The 27,029-nt window shown below is 43.4% G+C and overlaps 1 protein-coding gene across 4 annotated transcripts in view; it reads right to left on the bottom strand.

Annotated features, from left to right (window-relative positions):
- Positions 1-18,873: 18,873 nt before the first annotated feature.
- LOC142742520 (gamma-tubulin complex component 5-like) overlaps positions 18,874-27,029 on the bottom strand; it is a 40,260-nt gene continuing 32,104 nt past the window's right edge. For all 4 annotated transcript variants that reach the window (XM_075852345.1, XM_075852346.1, XM_075852348.1 and 1 more), the window contains 2 exons: positions 20,080-20,180; positions 18,874-19,372 (listed from right to left, as the gene is read on the bottom strand). In XM_075852345.1, coding sequence (XP_075708460.1) covers positions 19,326-19,372; positions 20,080-20,180 — 148 coding nt within the window. In that variant the 3' untranslated portion in view covers positions 18,874-19,325. The remainder of the gene's footprint in view (positions 19,373-20,079; positions 20,181-27,029) is intronic.

The following is a 27,029-nucleotide window of genomic DNA, read 5'->3' as shown; positions in this document are numbered from 1 at the left end:
GAGGGAGCCCCGGTGCCAGGACCGCACCTGTCAGGCGAGCTTTGCTTCTACTTAGCAGCCGTGGTCTGTGCTGCTTTAGAAGCTCCCCCTCCAGCCCCCCTTCCCTGCTCTAAACATCTCTCCTCTGCTGCTAGCTGTCGGGACATGGGGGGGGGAGACTGTCGGCGGGCTCTGTGCTGTGAGCAGGAGAAGAGCTGCAGTGAAGACATAAAAGGTAAGTGCATGTGTGTTTAATGTCCATATTCATGTATGTTTAATATCCATATTCATGTGTGTTTAATGTCCATATTAATGTATGTTTAATGTCCATATTCATGTATGTTTAATGTCCATATTCATGTGTTTACAAGGTGTACTTTGTGTATAATGTGCATACTCGTGTATAATGTGCCTACTTTGTGTATAATGTGCATACTCGTGTGTACTTTGTGTACTATGCATACTTTGTGTATAATGTGCCTACTTTGTGTATAATGTGCCTACTTTGTGCATAATGTGCGTACTTTGTACTGTGCGTACTTTGTGCATAATGTGTGTACTGTGCGTACTTTGTGCATAATGTGCGTACTTTGCGCATAATGTGCGTACTTTGCGCATAATGTGCGTACTTTGCGCATAATGTGCGTACTTTGCGCATAATGTGCGTACTTTGCGCATAATGTGCGTACTTTGCGCATAATGTGCGTACTTTGCGCATAATGTGCGTACTTTGCGCATAATGTGCGTACTTTGCGCATAATGTGCGTACTTTGCGCATAATGTGCGTACTTTGCGCATAATGTGGTACTTTGTGTACTGTGCATACTGTACGTACTGTGCCTACTTTGTGCATAATGTGCGTACTTTGTGCATAATGTGCGTACTTTGTGCATAATGTGCGTACTTTGTGCATAATGTTCCTACTTTGTGCATAATGTCCTTACTTTGTGCATAATGTGCGTACTTTGTGCATAATGTCCTTACTTTGTGCATAATGTGCGTACTTTGTGCATAATGTGGTACTTTGTGTACTGTGCATACTTTGTGCATAGTTACATAGTTACATAGTTACATAGTTAGTACGGCTGAAAAAAGACACATGTCCATCAAGTTCAACCAAGGGAAGGGAAAAGGGAAGGAAAAATTTCTACACATAGGAGCTAATATTTTTTTGTTCTAGGAAATTATCTAACCCTTTTTTAAAGCCATCTACTGTCCCTGCTGTGACCAGCTCCTGCGGTAGGCTATTCCATAAATTCACAGTTCTCACAGTAAAGAAGGCTTGTCGCCTCTGCAGCTTGAACCTTTTTTTCTCCAGACGGAGGGAGTGCCCCCTTGTTTTTTGAGGGGGTTTTACAAGGAACAGGATTTCACCATATTTTTTGTATGTGCCATTAATATATTTATATAAGTTAATCATGTCCCCCCTTAGTCGTCTTTTTTCAAGGCTAAATAGGTTTAATTCTTTCAATCTTTCCTCATAACTTAAATTCTCCATGCCCCTTATTAGCTTCGTTGCTCTTCTTTGTATTTTTTCCAACTCCAGGGCATCCTTTCTATGAACTGGAGCCCAGAACTGAACTGCATATTCTAGATGAGGCCTCACTAATGCTTTGTAAAGTGGCATTATTACATCCCTGTCCCGCGAGTCCATGCCTCTTTTAATACACGACAATATCCTGCTGGCCTTTGAAGCAGCTGATTGACACTGCATGCTGTTATTGAGTTTATGATTTACAAGTACACCCAGATCCTTCTCAACAAGTGAATCCGCCAGTGTAGCGCCCCCTAGGACATATGATGCATGCAGGTTGTTGGTACCAAGATGCATAACTTTACATTTATCTACATTAAACTTCATTTGCCAAGTGGACGCCCAAACACTTAGTTTGTTTAAATCTGCCTGTAATTCATGAACATCTTCCATAGTCTGAACTATATTACATAGCTTGGTGTCATCTGCAAAAATAGAAATAGTGCTATTAATCCCTTCCTCTATATCATTAATAAATAAGTTGAATAATAGTGGTCCCAGCACTGAACCCTGGGGTACACCACTTATAACCGGGGACCATTCAGAGAAGGAATCATTGACCACAACCCTCTGGATACGGTCCTTGAGCCAATTCTCAATCCAATTACAAACTATATTTTCTAAACCTATAGTCCTTAATTTACCCATTAGGCGTCTATGGGGGACAGTGTCAAATGCCTTTGCAAAGTCCAAAAACACTAAATCCACAGCGGCCCCTCTGTCTAGACTTCTGCTCACCTCTTCATAAAAACAGATTAGGTTAGTTTGACAACTTCTGTCCTTAGTAAAACCGTGCTGGCTGTCACTTATAATGCTATTTATTGTCACATAATCCTGTATATAGTCCCTCAATAGCCCCTCAAACATTTTCCCCACGATGGATGTTAAGCTTACTGGTCTATAATTACCCGGGGAAGACCTAGAGCCCTTTTTGAAAATAGGCACCACATTTGCCCTGCGCCAGTCCCTTGGCACTATACCTGTCACTAGAGATTCTCTGAATATTATGAAAAGGGGGACAGAAATAACTGAACTAAGCTCTTTAAGAATTCTAGGGTGTAACCCATCTGGTCCCGGAGCCTTGTGCACATTTATTTTATTTAATTTAGCTTGGACCATCTCTACATTCATCCAATTCAGTATATCAACTGATATATTAACAGCACTGGCACCGGCTACATCAGCTGCTCTTTCTTCTGTTGTATATACAGAGCTAAAGAACCCATTTAGTAACTCTGCCTTCTCTTGATCCCCTGTGATCAACTCCCCATTACCATTATCTAGGGGTCCTACATGTTCAGACCTTGGCTTTTTTGCATTTATATGCTTGAAGAATTTTTTAGGATTTGTTTTACTATCCTTGGCCACCTGCCTTTCATTTTGTATTTTTGCTAATTTTATTACATTTTTACAGATTTTATTAAGCTCTTTATATTTTACAAAGGCTACAGCTGTACCCTCAGATTTGTATTTTTTAAATGCCCTTTTTTTGTCATGTATTGCCCCTTTCACAGAAGGTGTAAGCCATGTGGGGTTTAATTTGAGTCGTTTATACTTATTACCTGTAGGAATAAATTTTGCACTATAATAACTCAAAGTAGATTTGAAAATCTCCCATTTATCATTTGTTCCATTATTTGACATTAGTTCTTCCCAGTCTATATCCTGAATTGCAGCCCTCATCCTGGGGAAATTGGCTTTCTTAAAATTAAATGTTTTTGCCCTCCCAGCCTGCGTTTGTTTTTTACAGTATAGGTAAAATGTAACTATATTATGATCACTGTTACCGAGGTTTTCACGAACATTGACATTCCCAACAAGATCTGCATTATTAGAAATGACCAGATCCAACAGAGCTTCACCTCTAGTCGGGTCTTCCACAAACTGGCCCATAAAATTTTCCTGCAACAGGTTGAGGAAATGTCTCCCCTTTGCAGTTGAAGCCGAACCATGACACCAATTAATATCCCGGAAATTAAAATCTCCCATTATCACTACAGTACCCGCCTGTGCAGCCCGCTCCATCTGTTTATATATCTGACCTTCCATCTCCTCAGTTATATTGGGGGGTCTATAGATTACACCAAAAGTAATTTTTTCAGTGTTTACCTCCCTTTCTAGTTCCACCCACAAGGTTTCAACCTCCTCACAGTCTTCACCCACTATTGTCTCTTTCACACTCGCCTTCATATCACTTCTCACATACAGACATACACCACCACCTTTCCTATTTGTCCTGTCTTTACGAAAAAGTGTAAAACCCTGTAGATTTACAGCCCAGTCATGTGAAGAGTCCAGCCATGTTTCAGCAACACCAACTATATCTATATTTTCTTCCAGTATCAAGGCCTCCAGCTCCCCCATTTTGCTTGCTAGACTTCTGGCATTTGTGAACATACACTTTAACTTGCCTGTCAGTTTTTCACTTTTATTATCAGAAATGTGATTTGACATTAATCGGTCCTTTTTATTTACACTGATGTTTTGTAACGAAAGGATCTCCTTATCTTGTTGTCTAGTCCTCTCCCCACATTCTGTTTCTCCCCCCACCAATATAGTCTGACCCCTCTCTAACCTGGCTACCCCTTTTTTTTCTACATTGACCTCCCTCCTCAGCCCTAGTTTAAATACTCCGCCACCCCAGCTAGAATTCTCTCCCCCAGCACAGCGGACCCCCTTCCATTTAGGTGCAAATCATCTGCAGAATACAGTTTGTACCCCAATGAAAAGTCAGCCCAGTGCTCTAGGAACCCAAATCCTTCTCCTCTACACCAAGACTTCAGCCATGCATTTAACTCCCTAAGCTCCCGCTGTCTTTCCTGTGATGCGCATGGCACAGGCAGTATTCCTGAGAATACAACCTTGGAGGTCCTTCCCTTCAGCTTGTAGCCTAGTTCTTTAAAATTATTCTTAAGGCTCCTCCACCTACCATTTATTCTGTCGTTGGTACCGACATGGACCACGACAGCTGGATCATCACCAGCCCCTCCCAGCAATTTGTCCACCCGTTCCACCACATGCCGAACCCTGGCACCAGGGAGACAGCAAACCATTCGGTTGAGGCGGTCTTGGCGACAAATTATTCTATCCGTCTTCCTGATTATAGAATCCCCTACAACTATCAATTGTCTTGGCTTGCCTGCATTACCATCCCGCCGACTACTAGCTGGGCTGTTCTCCCGGCTGTTAGGGAGATCAGTATCCACTAGGGCTGCCTTTTCTGAGACTGACACCCTCGCATCATCACCCAACCTGGCAATTTTGCTTGGAATGCCAGAAACCGGATCGGCCTTCCTTGTCTTTGACCCCTTTCTACTGCCCCTAACTACATTAACCCAGCTACTTACCTGATCCTGCTCACCCATGTCTTCACCCTCCAGTTCTAACCCACTAACTGCATGCTCTGTGAGCAGCAAGCTCCGCTCAAAATTGTCTATCCTCCTCAGTGTTGCATTCTGCTCCTCCAGATCTCTAATACGAGCTTCCAGGTGAACAACATGCTCACATCTGCCACAGAGATATTCACCCTGGAACTCCGGCTCCAGTCGTGTATACATATGACAAACTGTGCACTGAAGAAAACCTCCAATCTTGCTATCCATTATCCAAGTTACACCAAAACAGCGAACAATTGTCAAAGAAAAAGAAGAGTACTTACTGGGGCTTCAACTCCTCTTTTCAACTCCGGTTTTAGAACTCCACTTAGTTCACAAGCCACTTAAACCACCAAGCTCAGAAAGAGCAAGCTCAAAATGAGGTCTGATGACTAATTTATACCACCTGTGTCCAGTTAACCCCTTCCCCCTCGTCAACTGCTGAGCTGGAACGAATCTGCAAGGGAAAAAAAAATAAAAAATTTACAATTTTTTTTTTTAAATTGTGTGAGTTTTTGCTATCTTCTATTTGCTAGCAATCAAAACAGATTCACAAACACAGAAATACAGCAACACAATACAGAAGTACAGCAACACAATCCGGTTTTAGAACTCCACTTAGTTCACAAGCCACTTAAACCACCAAGCTCAGAAAGAGCCTACTTTGCGTACTTTGTGCATAATGTGCGTACTTTGTGCATAATGTGGTACTTTGTGTACTGTGCGTACTTTGTGCATAATGTGCATAATGTGCGTACTTTGTGCATAATGTGCGTACTTTGTGCATAATGTGCGTACTTTGTGTACTGTGTGTACTTTGAGCATAATGTGCGTACTTTGTGCATAATGTGCGTACTTTGTGTACTGTGTGTACTTTGAGCATAATGTGCGTACTTTGTGCATAATGTGCGTACTTTGTGCATAATGTGCCTACTTTGTGCATAATGTGGTACTTTGTGTACTGTGCGTACTTTGTGCATAATGTGCCTACTTTGTGTACTTTGTGCATAATGTGGTACTTTGTGTACTGTGCGTACTTTGTGCATAATGTGCATAATGTGCGTACTTTGTGCATAATGTGCGTACTTTGTGCATAATGTGCCTACTTTGTGTACTGTGTGTACTTTGTGCGTACTTTGTGCATAATGTGCCTACTTTGTGCATAATGTGCGTACTTTGTGCATAATGTGCCTACTTTGTGTACTGTGCATACTTTGTGCATAATGTGCGTACTTTGTGCATAATGTGCGTACTTTGTGCATAATGTGCGTACTTTGTGCATAATGTGCGTACTTTGTGTACTGTGTGTACTTTGTGCATAATGTGCGTACTTTGTGCATAATGTGCGTACTTTGTGCATAATGTGCGTACTTTGTGCATAATGTGCGTACTTTGTGCATAATGTGCGTACTTTGTGCATAATGTGCGTACTTTGTGTACTGTGTGTACTTTGTGCATAATGTGCCTACTTTGTGTACTAGTGTTTAGGTAGTGTTAGCAATAGTTACGGCGCGGCAGGGTGGTGGTGGAGAAGGGGGGCCCAAGTTTGGGTAACAGCCCAGGGCCCATGGTCTTCTTAATCCGCCACTGAATAAAGTTAACATGTAATTTATGGTGCACGGTGAATGGCGGAAAAAAAAAAAAAACTATTCCAAAATTGCTTGTTTTTGGTAATTCCCTCTACCAAAAAATGAAATAAAAAGTGATCAAAAAGTCGTATGTGTCCAAAAATTGTACCAATAAAATCTACAGCTTGTCTCACAAAAAACAAGCCCGCACTCCGCTCCATCAACTGAAAAATAAATAATAAAGTTATGGCACAAGTAACGCGGTGATGAAAAAACATCCTGATGTGCAGACTGGAGGGGAACATTCCTTCAGTTTCAGGGCCCTAGAATTTAGGAACTAGGAAGGGACATAACACATCCGCTGGAAGCGAGGGCGCCCGTAATATACCAGCGCAACACTTTCCCAGCAAAAATTTCCCAAACTACAAAGGAGGAAATGTCCCCAAAAGGTGCAGAGTGCTACAAAAGGGGGATAAGAAAGGACATTATTTATCAGTGCGACCCGGGCCTGTGAATAACGGATTGATTCACAGCCTAACACACACCTATGGATAATTGTATTATTTACCCCAATATTATACCCTCTTATGCACTGATGTACTCCGCACAGATTACATATGCCCCAAAATTATAAACTGAAATACCAGTAATACACAAACAAAACTAATACCAAGCAAAATCCATGCTCCAAATAGCGCTCCTTCCCTTGTTAGCCTTAGGCCGGATTCACACGAGTTCACACGAGTTCCATAAAAGCTCCATGTGTCAGCAGCATATGATGCGTGGCTGCGTGATTATGACACACTGTTTTTATGTTTGTAAACAGAAAAGCACGTGGTGCTTTTCGGTTTTCATTCATAGTTTTGACCACGGTTGCACGCATCACGCGCAGCACACGGAAGTGCGTCCGTGTGCGGTTTTCAGGCACCCGGGTGTGTGATGCACGAAAAACGGCCAAATATAGGACATGTCGTGCGTTTCACGCAGCGGACATACGCTGCGTGAAAATCACTGACAGTCTGAACGGCCACATTGACTAACATAGGTCCGTGCGACGCGCGTGAAAATCACGCGCGTTGCACGGACGTATTATACGTTCATCTAAATAAGCCCTAACAGTGTGCACAAACAGCAGTTTATGTCCACAAGTAAAGCAATACCATACCTTGGAGAACCCGCTTAACAATTTATGGGCTAAGATTCTCCAGTGGCACAAGCTGGGCACAACATATTGTGCGGTGAACTCAGAAAATAAGAGAATTAATGATTGGCACTACCGTCACTTGTGGCATCACAAGATTATGTGCTTGCTGGGATTTGTGGTCCAATAACCTTTAGTCGATGGTGGTCAGTGCTCGTAGAAGAGAGGTATAAGCAGATACACAGCACAAAGAAAATAGACTGCAAGGCACTCACCGCTTTCCAAAGGTGCTTTTAATTCAATGAACAGAGGCAGGCATGACACGGGAAAGCCCCGTGTTATGACTTGAGAAAGCGTCTGGAGTACATGAAACGGCTATAGGCCAACTGTTTTGTCAATGTTTCCCGTGTTATGCCCACCTCGGTTCACTGAATTAAAAGCACCTTTGGAAAGTGGTGAGTGCCGTGCAGTCTATTTTCTTTGTGCTGTGTATATTGTGCAGTGAATAGGCATATCAGTGGAAAAAAAATAACATTTTTACTTTGCATCATCCACTGCGTATTAATTTCTGAAAAACACCTGTGGGGTCTAAATTCTCACTACACCCCTTGATAAATGTTTTTGGGGGTGTCGTTTCTAAAACGGGGTTCCTTTTTTATTGTTACATCAGGTGTTTTGCGAATGCGACATGGCGTTTGCAAACCATTCCAGCAAAATCTACGCTGCAAAAGTCAAATACCACACCATTTTGTCTGAACCCTCCCATATATGTAAACAGCAGTTTATAAACACATATGGGGTATTACCATACTCGGGAGATATTACTTAACAAATGTTCGGGGGCTTTTTCTTCATTCCTTGTGAAAACGAAAAATGTTAATCTAAAACGACATCTTATTGGGGAAAAATAATTACATTTCTCATTTTCACGGCTTAATTCTAATTAATTCAGCAAAAAAACCTTTGGTGGTCAAAATTTTCACTTTACCCGTAGATGATTCCTAAAGGGGTGTAGTTTCCCAAATGGAGTCACTTTTGGGATGTTTCCACTAAACTAGTACTACAGAGGCTCAGCAAATGTGACATGGCACCCAAAAACCATTCCAAAATCCAAATGGCACTCCTTCCCTTCTGAGCCCTACCGCGTGTCCAAAATTGGTGATTTTTCTCTTTTAGTCCTTGTGGAAATAAAAAATTTTTTGCTAAACCTACATTTTCTTTGAAAAAAATGTAGATTTTAATTTTCATGGCCTACTTCCAATCATTTCTGCAAAAAAAACGTGGGGTCAAAATGCTCACCATACCCATAAATTCCTTGAGGGGTGTAGTTTCCCAAATGGGGTTACTTTTGGGGGATTTCCACTGTTTTGGCACCTCAAGAGCTCTTCAAACCTGGACATGGTGCCTAAAATATATTCTAATAAGAATTCAAAATTCACTAGGTGCTCCTTTGCTTCTGAGGCCTGAGCTTCAGTCCATAAGCACACTAGGGCCACATGTAGGCTATTTATAAAAACTGCAGAATCTGTGCAATAAATATTGAGTTGCACGTCTCTGGTTAAACCTTCTGTGTTCGAAATAAAAAGGATTAAAACTGAATTTCTGCAAAAAAAAAACAAAAAAAACAGAAATTCAGAAGTTTCATAGGAATTAGAGAAAAGTAGAGGTGAAATTTACAAAGGGATAAGAAACTTTCTAAATGCTGTTTTGAATACTTTGAGGGGTGCAGTTTTTTAAATTAAAGTGACTTATTGGGGGTTTCTAAAATATAAGGCCCTCAAAGCCACTTCACAACTGAAATGGCCCCTGTCAAAATAGCCTTTTGACATTTTCTTGAAAATGTGCGAAATTGCTGCTAAAGTTCTAAGCCTGGTCCCATCCTATAAAAATAAAAGGATGTTCAAGACTGCCTTTGCCGAGAGTCAGCTGGTGACCTTACGTCAGGGTGAGAGACCTGTTGAGGAGTATTGTTCTGACTTTAGGAAGTGGTGTGTAGCTTCTCGGTGGAATGACCCTGCCTTAAGGTGCCAGTTTAGATTGGGTCTGTCGAACGCCCTGAAAGACCTGCTAGTTAGCTATCCCTCTTCTGACTCCCTAGATCAGGTTATGGCTTTAGCGGTACGACTTGACCGACGTCTCAGGGAACGACGACTTGAACGTTTTTGTGTTTTCTCCTCTGACTCCCCCATAATGCCTCCCGAGGTTCCGTTGCTTCGTTCTTCCACGGAAGACTCGGAGGTACCTATGCAACTCGGGGCCTCCGTGTCCCCCCAACAACGTAGAGAGTTCCGCAGGAAGAATGGTCTCTGCTTCTACTGTGGGGATGACAAGCATCAAGTGAACAAATGTCCAAGGCGTAAGAATAACCAGTCGGAGGAACTTTCGCGCCTAAGTGACCATCGGGGAGGTCACTTGGGCGCACAGGTATTTCCCGTAAATATAAAAACGTAATAAAATCTTGCTCCCCTTTCAGGTCTCTTTTGGTGGTAGGTCTGCTACCGGCAGTGCCTTCGTGGATTCAGGGTCTTCTGCTAATATTATGTCTGTGGAATTTGCTATGTCTCTATCTATGCCATTGATTGATTTGCCTAAACCTGTCCCGGTAGTGGGTATCGACTCCACTCCTCTTGCTAATGGTTATTTTACACAGCATACCCCTGTTTTTGAACTCCTTGTTGGCTCCATGCATTTGGAGCAGTGCTCTGTACTGGTGAGGCAGGGATTATCGTCCGATTTGGTTTTAGGCCTTCCCTGGTTGCAGTTGCATAATCCCACGTTTGACTGGAATACTGGGGATCTTACCAAATGGGGTAATGAATGCATGACATCATGTTTTTCTGTTAATTCTATTTCTCCCCCCGAGGAGGTGAACACTCTACCTGAGTTTGTTCAGGACTTCGCTGATGTTTTCTCTAAAGAGGCCTCCGAAGTGTTACCTCCTCATAGAGAATACGATTGCGCAATTGATTTGGTACCAGGAGCTCAGCTCCCTAAGGGTAGGGCTGGGTCTAAAAATATTAAGGCTGATGCACTGTCGCGTAGCTTCATGGCCAGCCCTCCTTTGGAGGAAGATCCCGCTTGTGTTTTGCCTCCAGGTATAATCATTTCCTCTATTGATTCTGATTTAGTCTCTGAAATTGCGGCTGATCAAGGTTCAGCTCCCGGGAACCTTCCTGAGAACAAGTTGTTTGTTCCCCTGCAATTCCGGCTAAGGGTACTTAGGGAAAATCATGACTCCACACTATCTGGTCATCCAGGCATCCTTGGTACCAAGCACCTCATTGCCAGAAACTATTGGTGGCCTGGGTTGCCTAAAGACGTTAAGGCCTACGTCGCCGCTTGTGAAGTTTGTGCTAGGTCCAAGACTCCCAGGTCCCGACCAGCGGGCTTACTATGTTCTTTGCCCATTCCCCAGAGACCTTGGACCCATATCTCCATGGATTTTATCTCCGATTTGCCTCCATCTCAAGGCAAGTCGGTGGTGTGGGTTGTAGTAAACCGCTTCAGTAAGATGTGCCACTTTGTGCCCCTCAAGAAACTACCCAATGCTAAGACGTTAGCTACCTTGTTTGTCAAACACATCCTGCGTCTCCATGGGGTCCCTGTCAATATTGTTTCTGACAGAGGGGTACAATTTGTTTCATTGTTTTGGAGAGCTTTCTGTAAAAAGTTGGAGATTGATCTGTCCTTCTCCTCTGCCTTCCATCCTGAAACTAATGGCCAAACTGAGAGGACTAATCAGTCTCTAGAACAATATTTAAGGTGTTTTATCTCTGACAGTCATTATGATTGAGTCTCATTCATTCCCCTCGCCGAATTTTCCCTTAATAACCGGGTCAGTAACTCGTCAGGGGTCTCCCCCTTTTTCTGTAATTTTGGGTTTAATCCACGGTTCTCCTCCGTTTCACCTGGTAGTTCCAACAATCCCGAGGTAGAGGTCGTTCATCGGGAACTGTGCACAGTCTGGGCCCAGGTTCAGAAGAACCTAGAGGTGTCCCAGAGCATACAAAAGATTCAGGCAGATAGAAGACGTTCTGCTAACCCCTTGTTTGTGGTCGGGGATCTGGTGTGGCTATCGTCAAAAAATTTGCGCCTTAGGGTATGTGCACACACACTATTTACGTCCGTAATTGACGGACGTATTTCGGCCGCAAGTCCCGGACCGAACACAGTGCAGGGAGCCGGGCTCCTAGCATCATACTTATGTACGATGCTAGGAGTCCCTGCCTCTCCGTGGAAGTGCTGTCCCGTACTGAAAACATGATTACAGTACGGGACAGTTGTCCTGCAGCGAGGCAGGGACTCCTAGCGTCGTACATAAGTATGATGCTAGGAGCCCGGCTCCCTGCACTGTGTTCGGTCCGGTACTTGCGGCCGAAATACATCCGTCAATTACGGACGTAATTAGTGTGTGTGCACATACCCTTAAAGTCCCGTCCAAGAAGTTTGCTCCCCGGTTTATAGGGCCGTACAAGGTCATTGAAGCCCTGTCTCCTTCCGACTGGAGTTGCCCCTGTCTTTTCGAGTACACTACGTGTTTCATGCCTCCCTCCTTAAACGCTGCTCCCCGTCCTTGGCTCCCTCGAGGAAACCTCCGGTCCCTGTTCTCACCCTTGAGTGGGTAGAATTCGAGGTGGCCAAGATTGTGGACAGCAGGATGGTCCAAGGCTCCCTCCAGTACCTGGTCCATTGGAGAGGATACGGGCCTGAGGAGAGGACTTGGCTAACCGCCCGGGATGTTCGCGCTGGGGTATTGGTCAGGAGGTTCCACCTTCGTTTCCCCAATAAACCAGGTCCACCTAGAAAGGGTCCGGTGGCCCCTCATAAAAGGGGGGGGGGGGGTACTGTAAAGGATCTGCCAGACACAGCTTCTGTGTCAACGCCCATAGGTAATCAGTCTGCACCTGCTTCTATGTCTGTGAGACTGCCTCCATCTTCCACCACTCAGGATGGCAGGCTTAGGAGTGGGAGAGCCTATCACAGCCTGGCCAGACGGAGCTAGCTCCCGCCCTCTGTCTATTTATACCTGCCTTTCCTGTTCCTCCTTTGCTTGTGATTCTTCTCTGCTGGTTTCCTGGCCCACTCTTTGGCTCTGCGTTTTGTACCTCGCTCAGCTCCTGATTTGACTCGGCTCGTTCACCTCGCTTGTTGCTCACGGTGTTCCCGTGGGCAACTTCCCCATTTCCCAGGCTTCTTTGTACCCTTGTCTGTCGTGCACCTATTGAGTGTAGGGACCGTCGCCCAGTTGTACCCTGTCGCCTAGGGCGGGTCGTTGCAAGTAGGCAGGGACTGAGTGGCGGGTAGATTAGGGCTCACCGGTCTGTCTCCCTACCCCATCATTACATAGGTCATCAGTATATCATCGTTGCGGGTCCGATAAATCGGACCGATCAGCTGCTTCTCCGGGCACCAGATGTCATTGCACAGTATGCTATGTACGGAGTCGGAAGAAGTTTGCTCCGTACATTGCATAGTGGACGTGCTGCCAAACTGCAGCTCTGCTCTTATTCACTTGAATAGGAGTAGAGCTGCAGTACTTCAAGCTCGGCCACTATTCCATGGCCCAAGCTATCTGCTTCCAGCATGTACATCCGGACCCCCACTGATCATATACCGATTTCCTATCCGGTGGATAGGTAATCAGTTGTCCAGAAGTGGACAACCCCTTTAAGATAGCAGCCTATGTGCAGGAGAGCAGTTAATCTCAGTGGCTGGATGACAGGATGCGCCCCTGCCCCTAGAGTTCCTGAGCAGCATCAGGAATTGTCCCCCTAAAGAACTAGAGCCCTGGGAAAAGAAAAGTGAGTGATGGATTTGTACTACAACACAACAGTATCTGTATCAGAGTGCACCCTGAAAATCAGTTTGTACCCCACAATCACTATAATAGAGTACAGCTCAGATACAATGCCTTCTAGATTTGCGCAGTTTTAGGATGTATTCACATGCGCAGGTTTTGTTCAGGTTTTTTTATGCCGTTTTCAGAGCCAAAACCAGGAGTTGATTTAAAGAGGTTCTGTCACCAGATTTTGCAACCCCTATCTGCTATTGCAGCAGATAGGCGCTGCAATGTAGATTACAGTAACGTTTTTATTTTTAAAAAAACGAGCATTTTTGGCCAAGTTATGACCATTTTTGTTGTTATGCAAATGAGGCTTGCAAAAGTCCAAGTGGGTGTGTTTAAAAGTAAAAGTCCAAGTGGGAGTGTATTATGTGCGTACATCGGGGCGTTTTTAATACTTTTACTAGCTGGGCGTTCTGATGAGAAGTATCATCAACTTCTCTTCAGAACGCCCAGCTTCTGACAGTGCAGACACAGCCGTGTTCTCGAGAGATCACGCTGTGTCGTCACTCACAGGTCCTGCATCGTGTCAGACGAGCGAGGACACATCGGCACCAGAGGCTTCAGTTGATTCTGCAGCAGCATCGGCGTTAGCAGGTAAGTCGATGTAGCTACTTACCTGCAAACGCTGATGCTGCTGCAGAATCAACTGTAGCCTCTGGTGCCGATGTGGCCGACACGATGCAGGACCTGTGAGTGACGTCACAGATCTGCACTGCCAGAAGCTGGGCGTTCTGAAGAGAAGTGGATGATACTTCTCATCAGAACGCCCAGCTAGTAAAAGTATTAAAAAACGCCCCGATGTACGCACATAATACACGCCCACTTGGACTTTTGCAAGCCTCATTTGCATAACTACAAAAATGGTCATAACTTGGCCAAAAATGCTCGTTTTTTAAAAATAAAAACGTTACTGTAATCTACATTGCAGCGCCTATCTGCTGCAATAGCAGATAGGGGTTGCAAAATCTGGTGACAGAGCCTCTTTAAGTAAGAGAAGTAGTATCTTGCCTTTTATACTTTATCTCCCTTTACGATACACTCCTGCTTTTAAAAGACCTTTTACACAGGCCAATAATCGGGCAAACGAGAGTTCACAGTACGTTCGTTCCCGATCATTGCCCTGTGTAAACGTAGCAACGATCAGCTGATGAACGAGCAGGCACTCATTCATCGGCTGATTGTATCGTTTATGCAGCCGAAAATAAATATAGTTGTCGGCAGCACATCTCCCTGTGTAAATATGTGCTGCTGACATGATAGAGATGTATGGGGATGAGCGATGCTAGTAATGATACATAGCTCCTTGTGAAAGGAGCAAACGTGCACTGATCAACGAGCGAGATCAGGAAATAAATAAAGTTGAATCCAATGCTGAAGCAAGGAACAGTCAGCTCCCTGCTTTAGCATTTACGGTGCGAAGCGGCGTGAGCCACTCGGCACAGACAGGTGCGATGCATTGACGTCATCACGCCTGTCTGTCATCGAGGACTGCTCGGGCACAGCGCTACTTTAAGCGTTAAGCCCGGGAAAGCCATTGACGTCACTGTCCATATATGGACAGTGATGTCGGGATTTCAACTGCGGAGTGCCCGGCCAGAGCAATACAAGCAGGGAAAGTCCTTGACATCCCTGTCAGTGGCTCCTCCGGGAGCAGATTCCGCCGGCCAGAGCATTGCCGGCGCTCTGTTGGGAATTCCGGCACCTCAAGGCCCCAAATATCACTGTTCATATATGGACAGTGATGTCAGGGGCTCCGTTCTTGCCAGGGATTCCGGCATCTTAAATGTATACAGTATATACGGCGGATGTTTGAAAGGGTTTTTTTTTAAAAAAAAAAAAAAAACAACAACTATACCAATTTGGTTATTTATGTCACACAGTAAACAGCATGAATTTAGGACGCAGAACAGAATGAAAGTTTTTTTTCCATTACCCTTAAAGTTTTTGAGGCTGGTAAAAAAATGGGATGAATTTCATGCGTCACCTTCAAGCATTTGTTTTGTTTTTATTTATACATTTGTAACGTGTTAACCCCTTAGTGACCACCAATACGCCTTTTAACGTTCCTCACTAAGGGGCCTTAGGCTAGGCTGACGCCTTTTCACGTTTGTCTAGTCTAAGTCCTGCACGGGTCTTCAGTGCAGGCTGGAGCCGGGGCTCAGCTGTCTGATGACAGCTGAGCTCCTGCTCCAACGCCCGCGATCGAAGTTTACTTCGATCGCGGCCGTTTAACCCGTTAAATGCCGCCAATAGCGACCGCGGCATTTAACTTTGTTTACAGAGGGAGTGAGCTCCCTCTGTCACCCATCGGCGGCCCGCAAATGCAATCGCGGGTCTCCGATGGGGTGTCATGGCAGCCGGGGCCTTGATAAAAGCCCCCAGGTCTGCCTTGAACATATGCCTGTTAGGACGCGACAGAGGCACGTCCTAATAGATTGCCTGTCAGATTTACACTGATAGGCAATAATGCTCTGGTATACGAAGTATACCAGAGCATTAGAGCAGGGATCGGAAGATCGCACAGTAAAGTCCCCTAGTGGGACTAATAAAATAAGTCACTAATGTGAAATAAAGATTATTAATAAAAAGTACAGTAAAAAAATAAATAAAACCATTTTTTTCCATAAAAAGTGGTTTTATTTAGTAAAAGTGTAAAACAATAAATAAAAGTACACATATATGGCATCGCCGTGACCGTAATGACTCCATTAATAAAGTTAATATGTAAATTAAACCGCAAGGTGAACACCGTAAAAAAAAAACGCAAAAAACAATGACGAAGTTGCAATTTTTTTCCATTGCCCCCAAAAAAAGTCATAATAAAAATCAATAAGTCCCATGCACCCCAAAACAGTACCAATCAAAACTACGTTTCATTCCGCAAAAAACAAGTCGAAAAAATCACTACATTGATGGAAAAATAAAAAAATAAAGTTACGGCTCTTGGAAAGCAACGATGCAAAAACAAATAATTTTAGTTCAAAAGTGTTATTGTGCAAAAGTTGTAAAACATAAAAATTACTCTACATATGTGGTATCGCCGTAATCGTTTTTTTTATAATCCCCCCCAAAAAAAGTTAATAAAAGTTAATAAAAAAATTATATGTACCCTAAAATGGTGCTATTAAAAAGTACAACTAATCCCACAAAAAACAAGTCCTCATACAGCTATGTAGACGAAAAAAAAAAAAAAAAAGTTATAGCTCTTTGAATGCGACTAAAATAGCTTGGTCATTAGGGTCTAAAATGGGCTGGTCACTAAGGGGTTAAAGAGGCTCTGTCACCAGATTTTCAAACCCCTATCTCCTATTGCAGTTGATCGGCGCTGCAATGTAGATAACAGTAACGTTTTTCTTTTTCAAAAACGATAATTTTTGGCCAAGTTATGAGCATTTTTATATTTATGCAAATGAGCCTTTCTTATGGACAACGGGGCGTTTTTAATCTTATTTCCAACTGGGCGTGTATTGTGTTTGTTACATCTGGGCGTGTTTACTTGTTTTACTAGCTGGGCGTTGTGAATGGAAGTGTATGATGCTGACGAATCAGCATCATCCACTTCTCTTCGTTACCACCCAGCTTCTGGCAGTTCACAGACACACAACGTGTCCTCGCTCGTCCGACTCGATGAAGTTCCTGTGGGAGGAAGTGAGTGACGTCACAGCGTGATCTCGCGAGGACACGCTGTGTGTCTGTGCACTGCCAGAAGCTGGGTGGTAACGAAGAGAAGTGGCCAATTGTCCATAAGAAAGGCTCATTTGCATAAATATAAAAATGCTCATAACTTGGCCAAAAATGCTAGTTTTTTTTTACAAAGAAAAACGTTACTGTTATCTACATTGCAGCGCCGATCAGCTGCAATAGGAGATAGGGGTTTGAAAATCTGGTGACAGAGCCTCTTTAACTCCATACCTAGAGCGCTCTGCGTTTTAAAAATCCACAAAGACCTAAAGGCTATGTTCAGAGTTTTTTGACGTGGAAACCGTGCTGCAAAACTCGTCAAAAACGGCCCAAAAATGCCTCCCATTGATTTCAATGGGAGGCGGAGGCGTCTTTTTTCCCCAAGAGCGGTAAAACCGTCTCACTATCGTTGGGCTTTTACGCCTCTGACCTCCCATTGACATCAATGGGAGGCAGAGACAGCGTATTTCACAGCGTTTTATGCCCGCGGCGCTCAATTGCCAAAAATCGTCGTGCAGGGAGAGGAAAATCTGCCTCAAACTTCCAAACTGAATTTTGAGCCAGAAATTCCGCTTGCAAATAAATTCTGTGTGAACATAGCCAAAGAATGCACCAAAAGTGAAGGAAAATGGCACAAACAAAAAAGCATTGTTTGTAGTGTGTTTTATATTTCACTATTGACTTTCAGCAAGCAATTGGCCTGTTTGTTTGTTTGTTTGTTTTTCTTAAAAAAAATTAAAAAAAAACAACAAAGGCCAGCACTGCACTGCAAAGCATTTTTTTTTAAAAACAACAAAAAAACGCTATGTGTGATGGCTTCCTTTTTTGTGCGGCTTTTTTTTGGCCCCAAAAGACTCATGTAATCAGCCTTTGATTCCCAGCATTTTTTGGAGCTAGTTTTCAAAGCATTTCTATCTTTAAAAGCGTTTTTGAAGCGTATTTTCTAAGCGCTTTTTTTTATTATTTTTTTTTAAGTGTCAACGGGAAAAATCAGCTTGTAAAACATCTGGTTTACAAAGCTTATTTTTACTAGGTGTTTTTTGTAATTTAGCAATGTAAAAATACGCTTCATATGAACTACACAGCGTATTTCCCATTAAAGTCAACGGGAAGCTGTTTGAAGGCGTATTTCAGCGTGAAATATAAGCATTCTACACTCCAAAATACGCCTGAAAATATGTTGTGTGAACATGACCTAAAAATTCCCTATGGACTTCGAGCTAACATCTGGCCATAGTGTTTTTTTGGTGCAAAAGTGTGTCGCTATTTCTAAAAAGCCTGCATATAAACCTGGATTTTAATACTCAAAACTTCGAATCTGTAGAGATTTTTTTTTTTCTCTTTTTACTGGGAAGCAAATAGCTGCTCACTATTAACAGCTAAGGCTTCGATCACATCCTTGTCAAGGCTCCGTTTCGACGGAGCTTTCCGTCGGAACGGAGACCTGACGGACAAACAGAAACCACAGGTTTCCGTTTCCATCACTATTGATTTCAATGGTGACGGATCGGTGCCAATGGTTTCCGTATGTCTCGGTTGTGCAAGGGTTCCGTAGTTTTGACAGGATCGACTACAGAGCCCTGACGCAAGCCTAAACTCAAGCAATGACTATTCAGCCTCTGGAATTTTCCAAGACCAGGAAAACCAATACTGCCCATTTCTGGACTAAAGACAAATCTATCAAGAGCTTTATTTATTCTTTGTGAGAGATACTGAATGGACAATTTAGATCAGAAAAAAAAAAGGAAACATTATTTAGAGCAAACACAAATTTTATCGTGTACAGGCATGAATAAAACTCAAATTTACAGCAGCTGGTATCTGTATATCATTACAGTTTATACAGCAGAGCTTTATAAAACACATCAATCTTTATAGATGAAACCAGAAATATTATTGTAAATCATAATATTTACAGTGCCAAATTCCATCTATGCAGTGATAGCTCAATATAACATAAAGGGGGACATTTCTAAAAACTAGTACAAACAAGAACGGTGGTGTCATCCATAGTGACTAGGTAGGTTGGAAATAAAAACTGGGACGTGACTGGTTGCTATAAGCATCACCACTTTTCCTTTGCACTAGGGCTAGATTTTATAAGCCTCCCCACTGTTTTATATACAGCAAATTTATACACACAACACTATAAACACAATTTAATTTGCATTCATGACTAAATCGTATTCATAGTCAACCAGGACTAACTTTGCTCCATGCCAGCCATAAGAGATAAAGCCAACGATTCCACTGTGACAAAAACAAAACAAAAAAAACAACTCAGTTGTAGCATCTAAAAGGTTGTTTTACAATATTTAAAGTGGTTTAAAGTGGGATACCTGCCATAAGAGACCAAACCAACTCCACCCACAGGTATGTGATAGCTGTAGACAGGACTACCCATAAACAGGCAAGTTTGACTCAGCTGAGCTTGTATGTTATAGAGGGAGATAAGGGTGTGTATAGTGTTGCTATTCTGCCTTATTTAGGCCCCAGAATTATAATAACCCTGTCATCTGTCATTAAATAATCCACCCGCTGCGGATCCTATCCCAGTTTACAGAGAAAAGCATTTCCACTAACTATGAAAAATCCAACCTGTTGAACCCTTCTTTCCCCCAGGTGAGTGACAGGCATTTTTTGAACCCTGAAAGAAAAGATTCTAAAGGTCTATGGCAAGCTTTAGAATTGGAAGGACTCTCAAAAGAAAAAGGGGAGGAAGAGGTTCAATCTCTAGCCAAAGAGAAGTGATCAGATTTTTGGCTGGTGATTGACTTATATTGGAGCATATATACAATAGGTCTCTCATTAAGGCATAACCTTGACAGATATAGTGAAATGTCAATACAGAGATGAATAGTCTCCATAAGTAGGTCTGCTTATGTAGACATAAGGCACCAAATCAGACTTTTCTAGCAAATATTTAATAAAGTACAAAATATATGCTCTATACTTACAGTGTGGAAACGACCATCTGCAGACTGCTTTATTTAATACTTTCACAAGAAACTTGTGACAATTTGTAAAATCAGATTCCATCTTTAGGATAGATTCTGCCCTTGATAAAAATAAAAAAATAAAAAAACGGCATTAAATATATTAGCACAAGAGGTTTACTAATTTTACATGCACACCGTGGGGAGTATATTAAGACTGGGCCAAGTCTTAAATAAAATTTACAGTGCATTCGGAAAGTCTTCAGACCCTTTCACTTTTTTCACATATTGTGACGTAGAGGCCCTGTGCTAAAAAAAAAAATTTTTTAAAAAAATCTATATTTTTCCCATCATTCTGCACTCAATACCCCATAATGACAAAGTGGAAACAGAATTTTAGAAATTTTTGCAAATTTATTACAAATAAAAAAAACAAAAATTTCGCATGGACATAAGTATTCAGACCCTTTGCTATGACACTTGTAAATTTCCTTTGGCCACTTTCCTTTCCTCTAGATCATCTTTGAAATGTTTCTACACTTTGATTGGAATCCACCTCGGGTAGATTCGCTTGATTGGACATGATTTGGAAATACACCCGTTTATAGAATGTCTCACAGCTGACAATGCATATTAGAGGAAAAACCAAGCCGTGAGGAGGAAAGAACTGCCTGTAGAGCTCCGAGACATAATTGTGTGGATGCACAAATCTGGAGAAGGGTACAAAAAAAATTATGCTGCACTCAAAAGTTCCCAAGAGCACATTGGCATCCATAATTCTTAAAAGGAAGAAGTTTGGAACAACCTCTTCCTAGAGCTGGCCGCCCCACCAAACTAAGTAATCGGGGGAGTAGAGCCTTGGTAAGAGAGGTGACCAAGAACCCAATGGTCACTATGGCGGAGCTCCAAAGATCACGTGTGCATATGGGAGAAACTTCCAGAAGGTCAACCATCACTGCTCATCACCTGCACAATACCAACCCTACAGTGGTGGCAGCATCATGCTGTGGGGGTGTTTTTCAGCACCTGGGACAAGGAGACTGGTCAGAGTTGAGGGAAAGACGAATGGAGATATTCTTCATGAAAACCTGATCCAGAGTGCTCTGGACCTCAGACTGGGCTGAAGGTTCACCTCCCACTCAACAATGACCCTAAGCCAAGACGACACAGGAGTGTCTTAGGGACAACTCTGTGAATGTCCTTGCATGGCCCAGCCAGAGCCCTAACTTAAACCCAACTGAACATTTCTAGAGAGATCTCAAAATGTTATCACTGCCAAAGGTACTTCAACGAAGTGCTGAGTAAAGGGTCTGAATACTTATGTCAATGCAATGTTTTTCCTTTTCAATAAATTAGCAAAGATCACTAACATTCTGTTTTTAATTTGTCATTATAGGGCATTGAGCGGAGGATGATAAAAAAAATAAATCTGTTTTTTCCCCCATTTTAGCACGAGGCCTCAACATAACAAAATATGAAAAAAGTGAAAGGGTCTGAAGACTTTCCGAATGCATTGTAGGTTGGTAGGAAACACCAAATTTACTGAGCGGTGCACATCTTTGGCAGTTCGTGTGACAGAAATGCAAACCTACACCTACTATGAGCAGGTGTAAAACTTGCGCCATAACTTATGCCAGTTCTGGCGTAAGTTACGGTAAAGCCGTTGTGCCCCTTCCGGAAAGTAGCGAGAGAAGTAAAAAGTCACAAATTGTAGTGCAACTATGGCGTAAACCTTTTAATGTATTCCCCCCAGCATGTTTCTAGCACAGACTGTACATCTGACGAGTCGGATTTATTTGTCCATTGCTTTAAAACGTCCAACTGATAAATCAATAAGCTGAAGATTACACTACTAGTTTAAAAGAGTTGTGAAGCTACGGATGCAATTCATTGTCAATTCTATGCTAAGGGACAATAATTTTTGTTAAAATGTCTTGTTTCACAATTAACCCCTTCGTTACCACCAATGCGCCTTTTCACGGCGGTCACTAAGGGGCCTTTGGCTTCACTGCCGATTTTCTGACGACAGCCGGGCTCCTGCTCCAATGGTAGCAATCGAAGTTTACTTAGAACGCGCCAGTTTAAGCCGTTAAATGCTGCGGTCAATAGCGACCGCAGCATTTAACTTGTTTACAGAGGGAGGGAGCTCCCACTCTATCCCATCAGCGGCTTGCAAATGCAATCGCGGGCCTCCGATGGGGTGTCTTGGCAGCCAGGGGCCTAACAAAGGCCACCAGGTCTGCCCTGGCTATATGCCAACTAGGCCGTGCCAAAGGCACGTCCGAATAGATTTCCTGTCAGTTTTACACTGACCGGCAATAATAATTTTGTATACGAAGTATACCAAAGCATTATATCTGCGTTCTAAACATTGTATAGTGAAGTCCTCTAGTGTGCCTAAAAAACATAATAAATGTTAAATAAAAATTACAGTAAAAAAACAAAACATTTTTTCCATTAAAAAAAGCAGTTTTATTTAGTAAAAGTGTAAAAAAGTAAATAAAAGTACAGATATATGGTATGGCTGCAACCGTAACGGCCCAAACAATAAAGTTAACTTGTAATTTAAACCGCAAGGTGAACGCCGTAAAAAAAAGAACCGCAAAAAAAGATCGATTACTTACCGGTAATCTGTTTTTCAAGAACCTATGACCGCACCCCTGGAGAGACGTCCGAGGAGAGACGTCCCATCCGCTGGACAGGAAACCTGAGGATATAAAATGGACACACCTCTCCACACACCCAGTCTTTAGGAAGAACTCAGGATGAGAAGTAGTTTAGTTTGTATGTGTGCTTTTTTTTTTTTTTTTTGGTGAAAGTCCCTCACACCTTAATATGTACAATATTTACAGGGATGCTCAAATTAAGGGTAGCGATCCAGTTTATGAGGGTCATGTACTACAGACATGGGAGGGTAACAGCGGGGTGCTGTCATAGGTTCTTGAAAAACAGATTACCGGTAAGTAATCGATCTTTTACCTATTCACCTATGACAGCACCCCTGGAGATTTAAAATAGAAATCATTATTTCTAGGGTGGGACCACAGCTTGTAGTACCTTTCTACCGAAGGCCAAGTCAGAGGCTGTATGTAGTTGTAATCTGTAGTGTTTAAAGAAGGTGTGAGGAGAACTCCATGTGGCAGCCTTACATATTTGGTCTAGGGATGCATCTGCTCTTTCTGCCCATGAAGTGGATACGGCCCTAGTGGAGTGTGCCCCGAAGAATTCTGGGGGTTTGAGTTTTTGGTTTATGTAGGCTAGCCGTATGGCCTGCTTGATCCACCTTGCTATGGTAGCTTTGCTGGCTGCTGAACCCTTATTGTGACCATGAAACTGGATAAACAAATTTTGTGATGATCTCAGATCTTGGGTAACCTTTAGGTACTGGACTAGACATCTTCTTACGTCTAGGCAGTTAAACTGTTGTTCCCTCTGATTCTTTGGAGAGTCACAAAAGGAGGGAAGGACAATGTCTTGGTTTAGGTGAAAAGGGTGAAACCACTTTAGGAAGGAATTCTGGTAGGGTTTTTAAGATGACTATCATCTAGTAGTAGGGTATGTGGAGGAAAGGCAGAGAGGGCCTGGATCTCGCTCACTCTACGGGCTGATGTAATGGCTAATAGAAAGGTCATTTTGAGTGTTAGCATCTTCCAGGAAATAGAGTCTATGGGTTCAAAGGGTGGTTTTATCAAAGCCTGGAGAACGAGGTTTAAGTCCCAGGGAGGAACAGGGGACCTTATCTGGGGTTTAAGTCTGCACGCGGCCGCTAGGAATCTTTTGATCCAGGGGTGTTCTGCTAATTTAAAATTGAAAAAGGAACTTAAAGCCGAAATCTGAACCTTTAATGTAGTAGGCCTAAGGTTCTTTTTTAGTCCCGCCTGGAGAAAATCCAATATTAGGGGAATATCTGGATTGGTTAAAGGATTAACCTCCCTGCCTGCGAAGTTTAAGAATGCGTTCCATGACCTCATATATATTTTTGAGGTAATCGGTTTCCTACTAGCTAGTAGGGTGGAGATGACTGATTCTGAAAATCCTCTCTGCCTAAGGATTATCCTTTCAGTTTCCATGCTGTCAAGTGCAGCCTCTGAATATCTGGGTGTAATACTGGGCCCTGATATAGAAGATCTGGCCTGTCTGGAAGAACCCATGGTTGGTGTGATGACATTTTTCTTAGCTACGTGAACCATGGTCTCTTTGGCCAGAAGGGGTCTATCAGTATCACGCTGGCCCTGTCTCTGTCTTCTCTGATCTTTTTTAAGACTCTTGGGAGTAGGTCCAGGGGGGGGGGGGGAAAGCGTAGCCTCTCTCTAGACTCCAGCACTGGGAGAGTGCGTCTATTGCTGTTGGGTGATCTGAGGGATTTAGGGAGAAGAACCTCTGGGTTTTTCTGTTTCTTTTGGATGCGAACAGATCTATGGATGGGGTTCCCCATCTGAGAATGACCTCCTGAAATACTGTGGTGTTCAGGCACCATTCTGATTGGTGAAGCCTTTCCCGGCTTAGGAAATCTGCCACCAGGTTGTCCTTCCCTCTGAGATGAACAGCTGATCGAGTCAACAGGTGGTGTTCTGCCAGAGAAAATATCTGTGTGGCTAGGCCCATCAGTGAGGCCGATCTCGTACCCCCTTGTCGGTTTATATAGGATACTGTAGTTCTGTTGTCCGAATAGATCTTTAGGTGCTGACCTGAGATTGCCTGCATGGATCCCTTCAGGGCCTGAAGAACTGCTGCTAGTTCCCTGAAGTTGGAGGATCTGAGAGCGGTCTGCTGGTCCCACTGACCCTGAAGAAAAGAGGAGTCGTAATGGGCTCCCCACCCCCAGGGACTCGCATCTGTGGTCATATTGAGAGTAGGGGTTAACCTCCATGGAATACCCCTTGTGAGATTTGCCCTGTTTAACCACCATCTGAGGGACAGCCTTGCTGTGGAAGAGATGTGAAAGGGTTGGTCCAGGGAGAAACTGCTCCTGTCCCATTGGTCTAGGATGTCCCACTGCAGTGGTCTGGACTTGAAGTGAGCCCATAGTACGGCTGGGATGCATGATGTCATGAGGCCTAAGACTGACATAGCTTCCCTGAAAGATGTCGTATGGTTCAGGTAGATCTCTGATATCCTGTTCATCAGGGGCCCGATTCTTTCTTCTGGGAGGAAGGTCATCTGTTTGGAGGAATCCAGCAGGGTTCCTAAGATTATACATCTTTTCGATGGATTTAAATTAGATTTCTTTAAATTTGTTCCATCCTAATCTTGTCAGTATATTCCGGACTATCTGTATGTGTAGGGTCAGAGTTGGAACCATTTCTGCTACCACCAGGAAGTCGTCTAGATATGGAATCAGGAGAATGTCGTTCATCCTGATGTATGAGGTCACTTCCGCTATCAGTTTGGAAAATACCCTTGGGGCTTGAGAGATGCCGAAGGGAAGGGCTCTGTATTGTAGGTGGCATACAGACCCGTTGAGTGTTACTGCTACCCTTAGATACTTTTGATGATGGTGACATATGGGTACGTGATAATAGGCATCCTCTAGGTCTATTGAGGCCATCACGCAGTCTTTGGAGAGGAGGTTTATAGTTGACGTGATACTCTCCATGCAGAATTTTTTGTAGGTCAGATAGCAGTTCAGTTTTTTTAGGTTTAGAATGACCCTGTGTTTTCCTCCTGGTTTGTTCACTAGGAAGAGGGGGGAATAAAAGCCCTGACCTATCTCTGTGTCTGGAACCTGTATTAGGACCTCTTTTTTTTTTTTTTATAAGTGACATAACTTCTACTTCTAGGATCTTTTGTTGGACTGGGTTCCTTAGGACCCCTGTGGGCTGTGGGAAGGAATCTATCTGGGGGGAGGGTTGTGAACTCTAGTATGTATCCTGTTTTTACGATTCCCAGAATCCAAGGATTCGATGAAATCTTCCGCCAATGTTTGAGGAACAGGGAAAGGCGACCCCCCCATTGCCCCCTTGGCGTCATTGTTAGTCCCTATTTTTTGGGTCCTTCTGGGGCCTGAAAAGAAAGGACTTGTTTTTTCTTGGAAATCTCGAGGGTCTAAATTCCTGTGCTCTAGGGTTAGCGTACCCCCCTCTTTTGTTACTTGGCCTTCTGGGACGAAACGACTCTTGTTGGCCTTGTTTGTGCCGGGAACCCCTTTTTACTGTCTGATGCCTTTTCTAGCATGTCAACAAGTGGGGGCCCGAAAATGTAATCTCCTGAACAGGGGATAGCGCACAGCTTCCCTTTGGATCCGGTGTCCTCTTTCCAGGTCTTTAGCCAGATAGCTCGTCTAGCTGAATTCGCCAGGGCCGCTGATCTGGCGGAAAGGCGTACTGCGTCTACTGAGGCATCTGCCAAGAAGTCTGATGCTTTAGAAAGTGTTGGGAGGGAGGCTAAGATTTGATCCCGAGGAGTCTTGTCTTTCAGATGTACCTCCAGTTGTGCGAGCCACACTTTCAGGGATCTGGCCACGCAGGTGGCTGCAATGGCTGGTTTGAAACCCCCCGTAGAGGCTTCCCAGGTTCTCTTAAGGTAGAATTCGGCCTTTCTATCCATAGGGTCAGACAAGGAGCCTAGGTCTTCCAAAGGGAGTGTTTCCTTGAGATCTTGGCTACTGGAGCGTCGAGCCTGGGGATGTTATCCCAGTCCCTGCATGAGTCTTTCTCAAAGGGATACTTCCTTTTGAGAAACTTGGGAATGCTTGTCTTTTTATCAGGAGTTTCGCATTCCTTTTTAATAAGGTTAGATATGTTCCTATGGATGGGGAAGGTTCTATTCTTTTTAGGTCCTAGCCCTTGAAACATAATGTCCTGGATGGACCGTGGTTCTTTGGGGTTGTCTATATTCATAGTCGCCTTGACCGTTTTTAGGAGTAGGTCAACATCCTCCGTTGGGAATAGATTTCTCTCTCCCTCCTCCTCACCTGAGGAATTGTAGGAGCTGTACTCCCCTTCTTCGCCTAGCTGGGGTTCCCCTTCAGC

The sequence above is a fragment of the Rhinoderma darwinii genome, chromosome 2 (genome assembly GCF_050947455.1).
Source record: "Rhinoderma darwinii isolate aRhiDar2 chromosome 2, aRhiDar2.hap1, whole genome shotgun sequence".
Lineage (NCBI taxonomy): Eukaryota > Metazoa > Chordata > Amphibia > Anura > Rhinodermatidae > Rhinoderma > Rhinoderma darwinii.
Note: the sequence above shows the minus strand (reverse complement) of the source record. Positions and strands in the feature narration are given on the sequence as shown.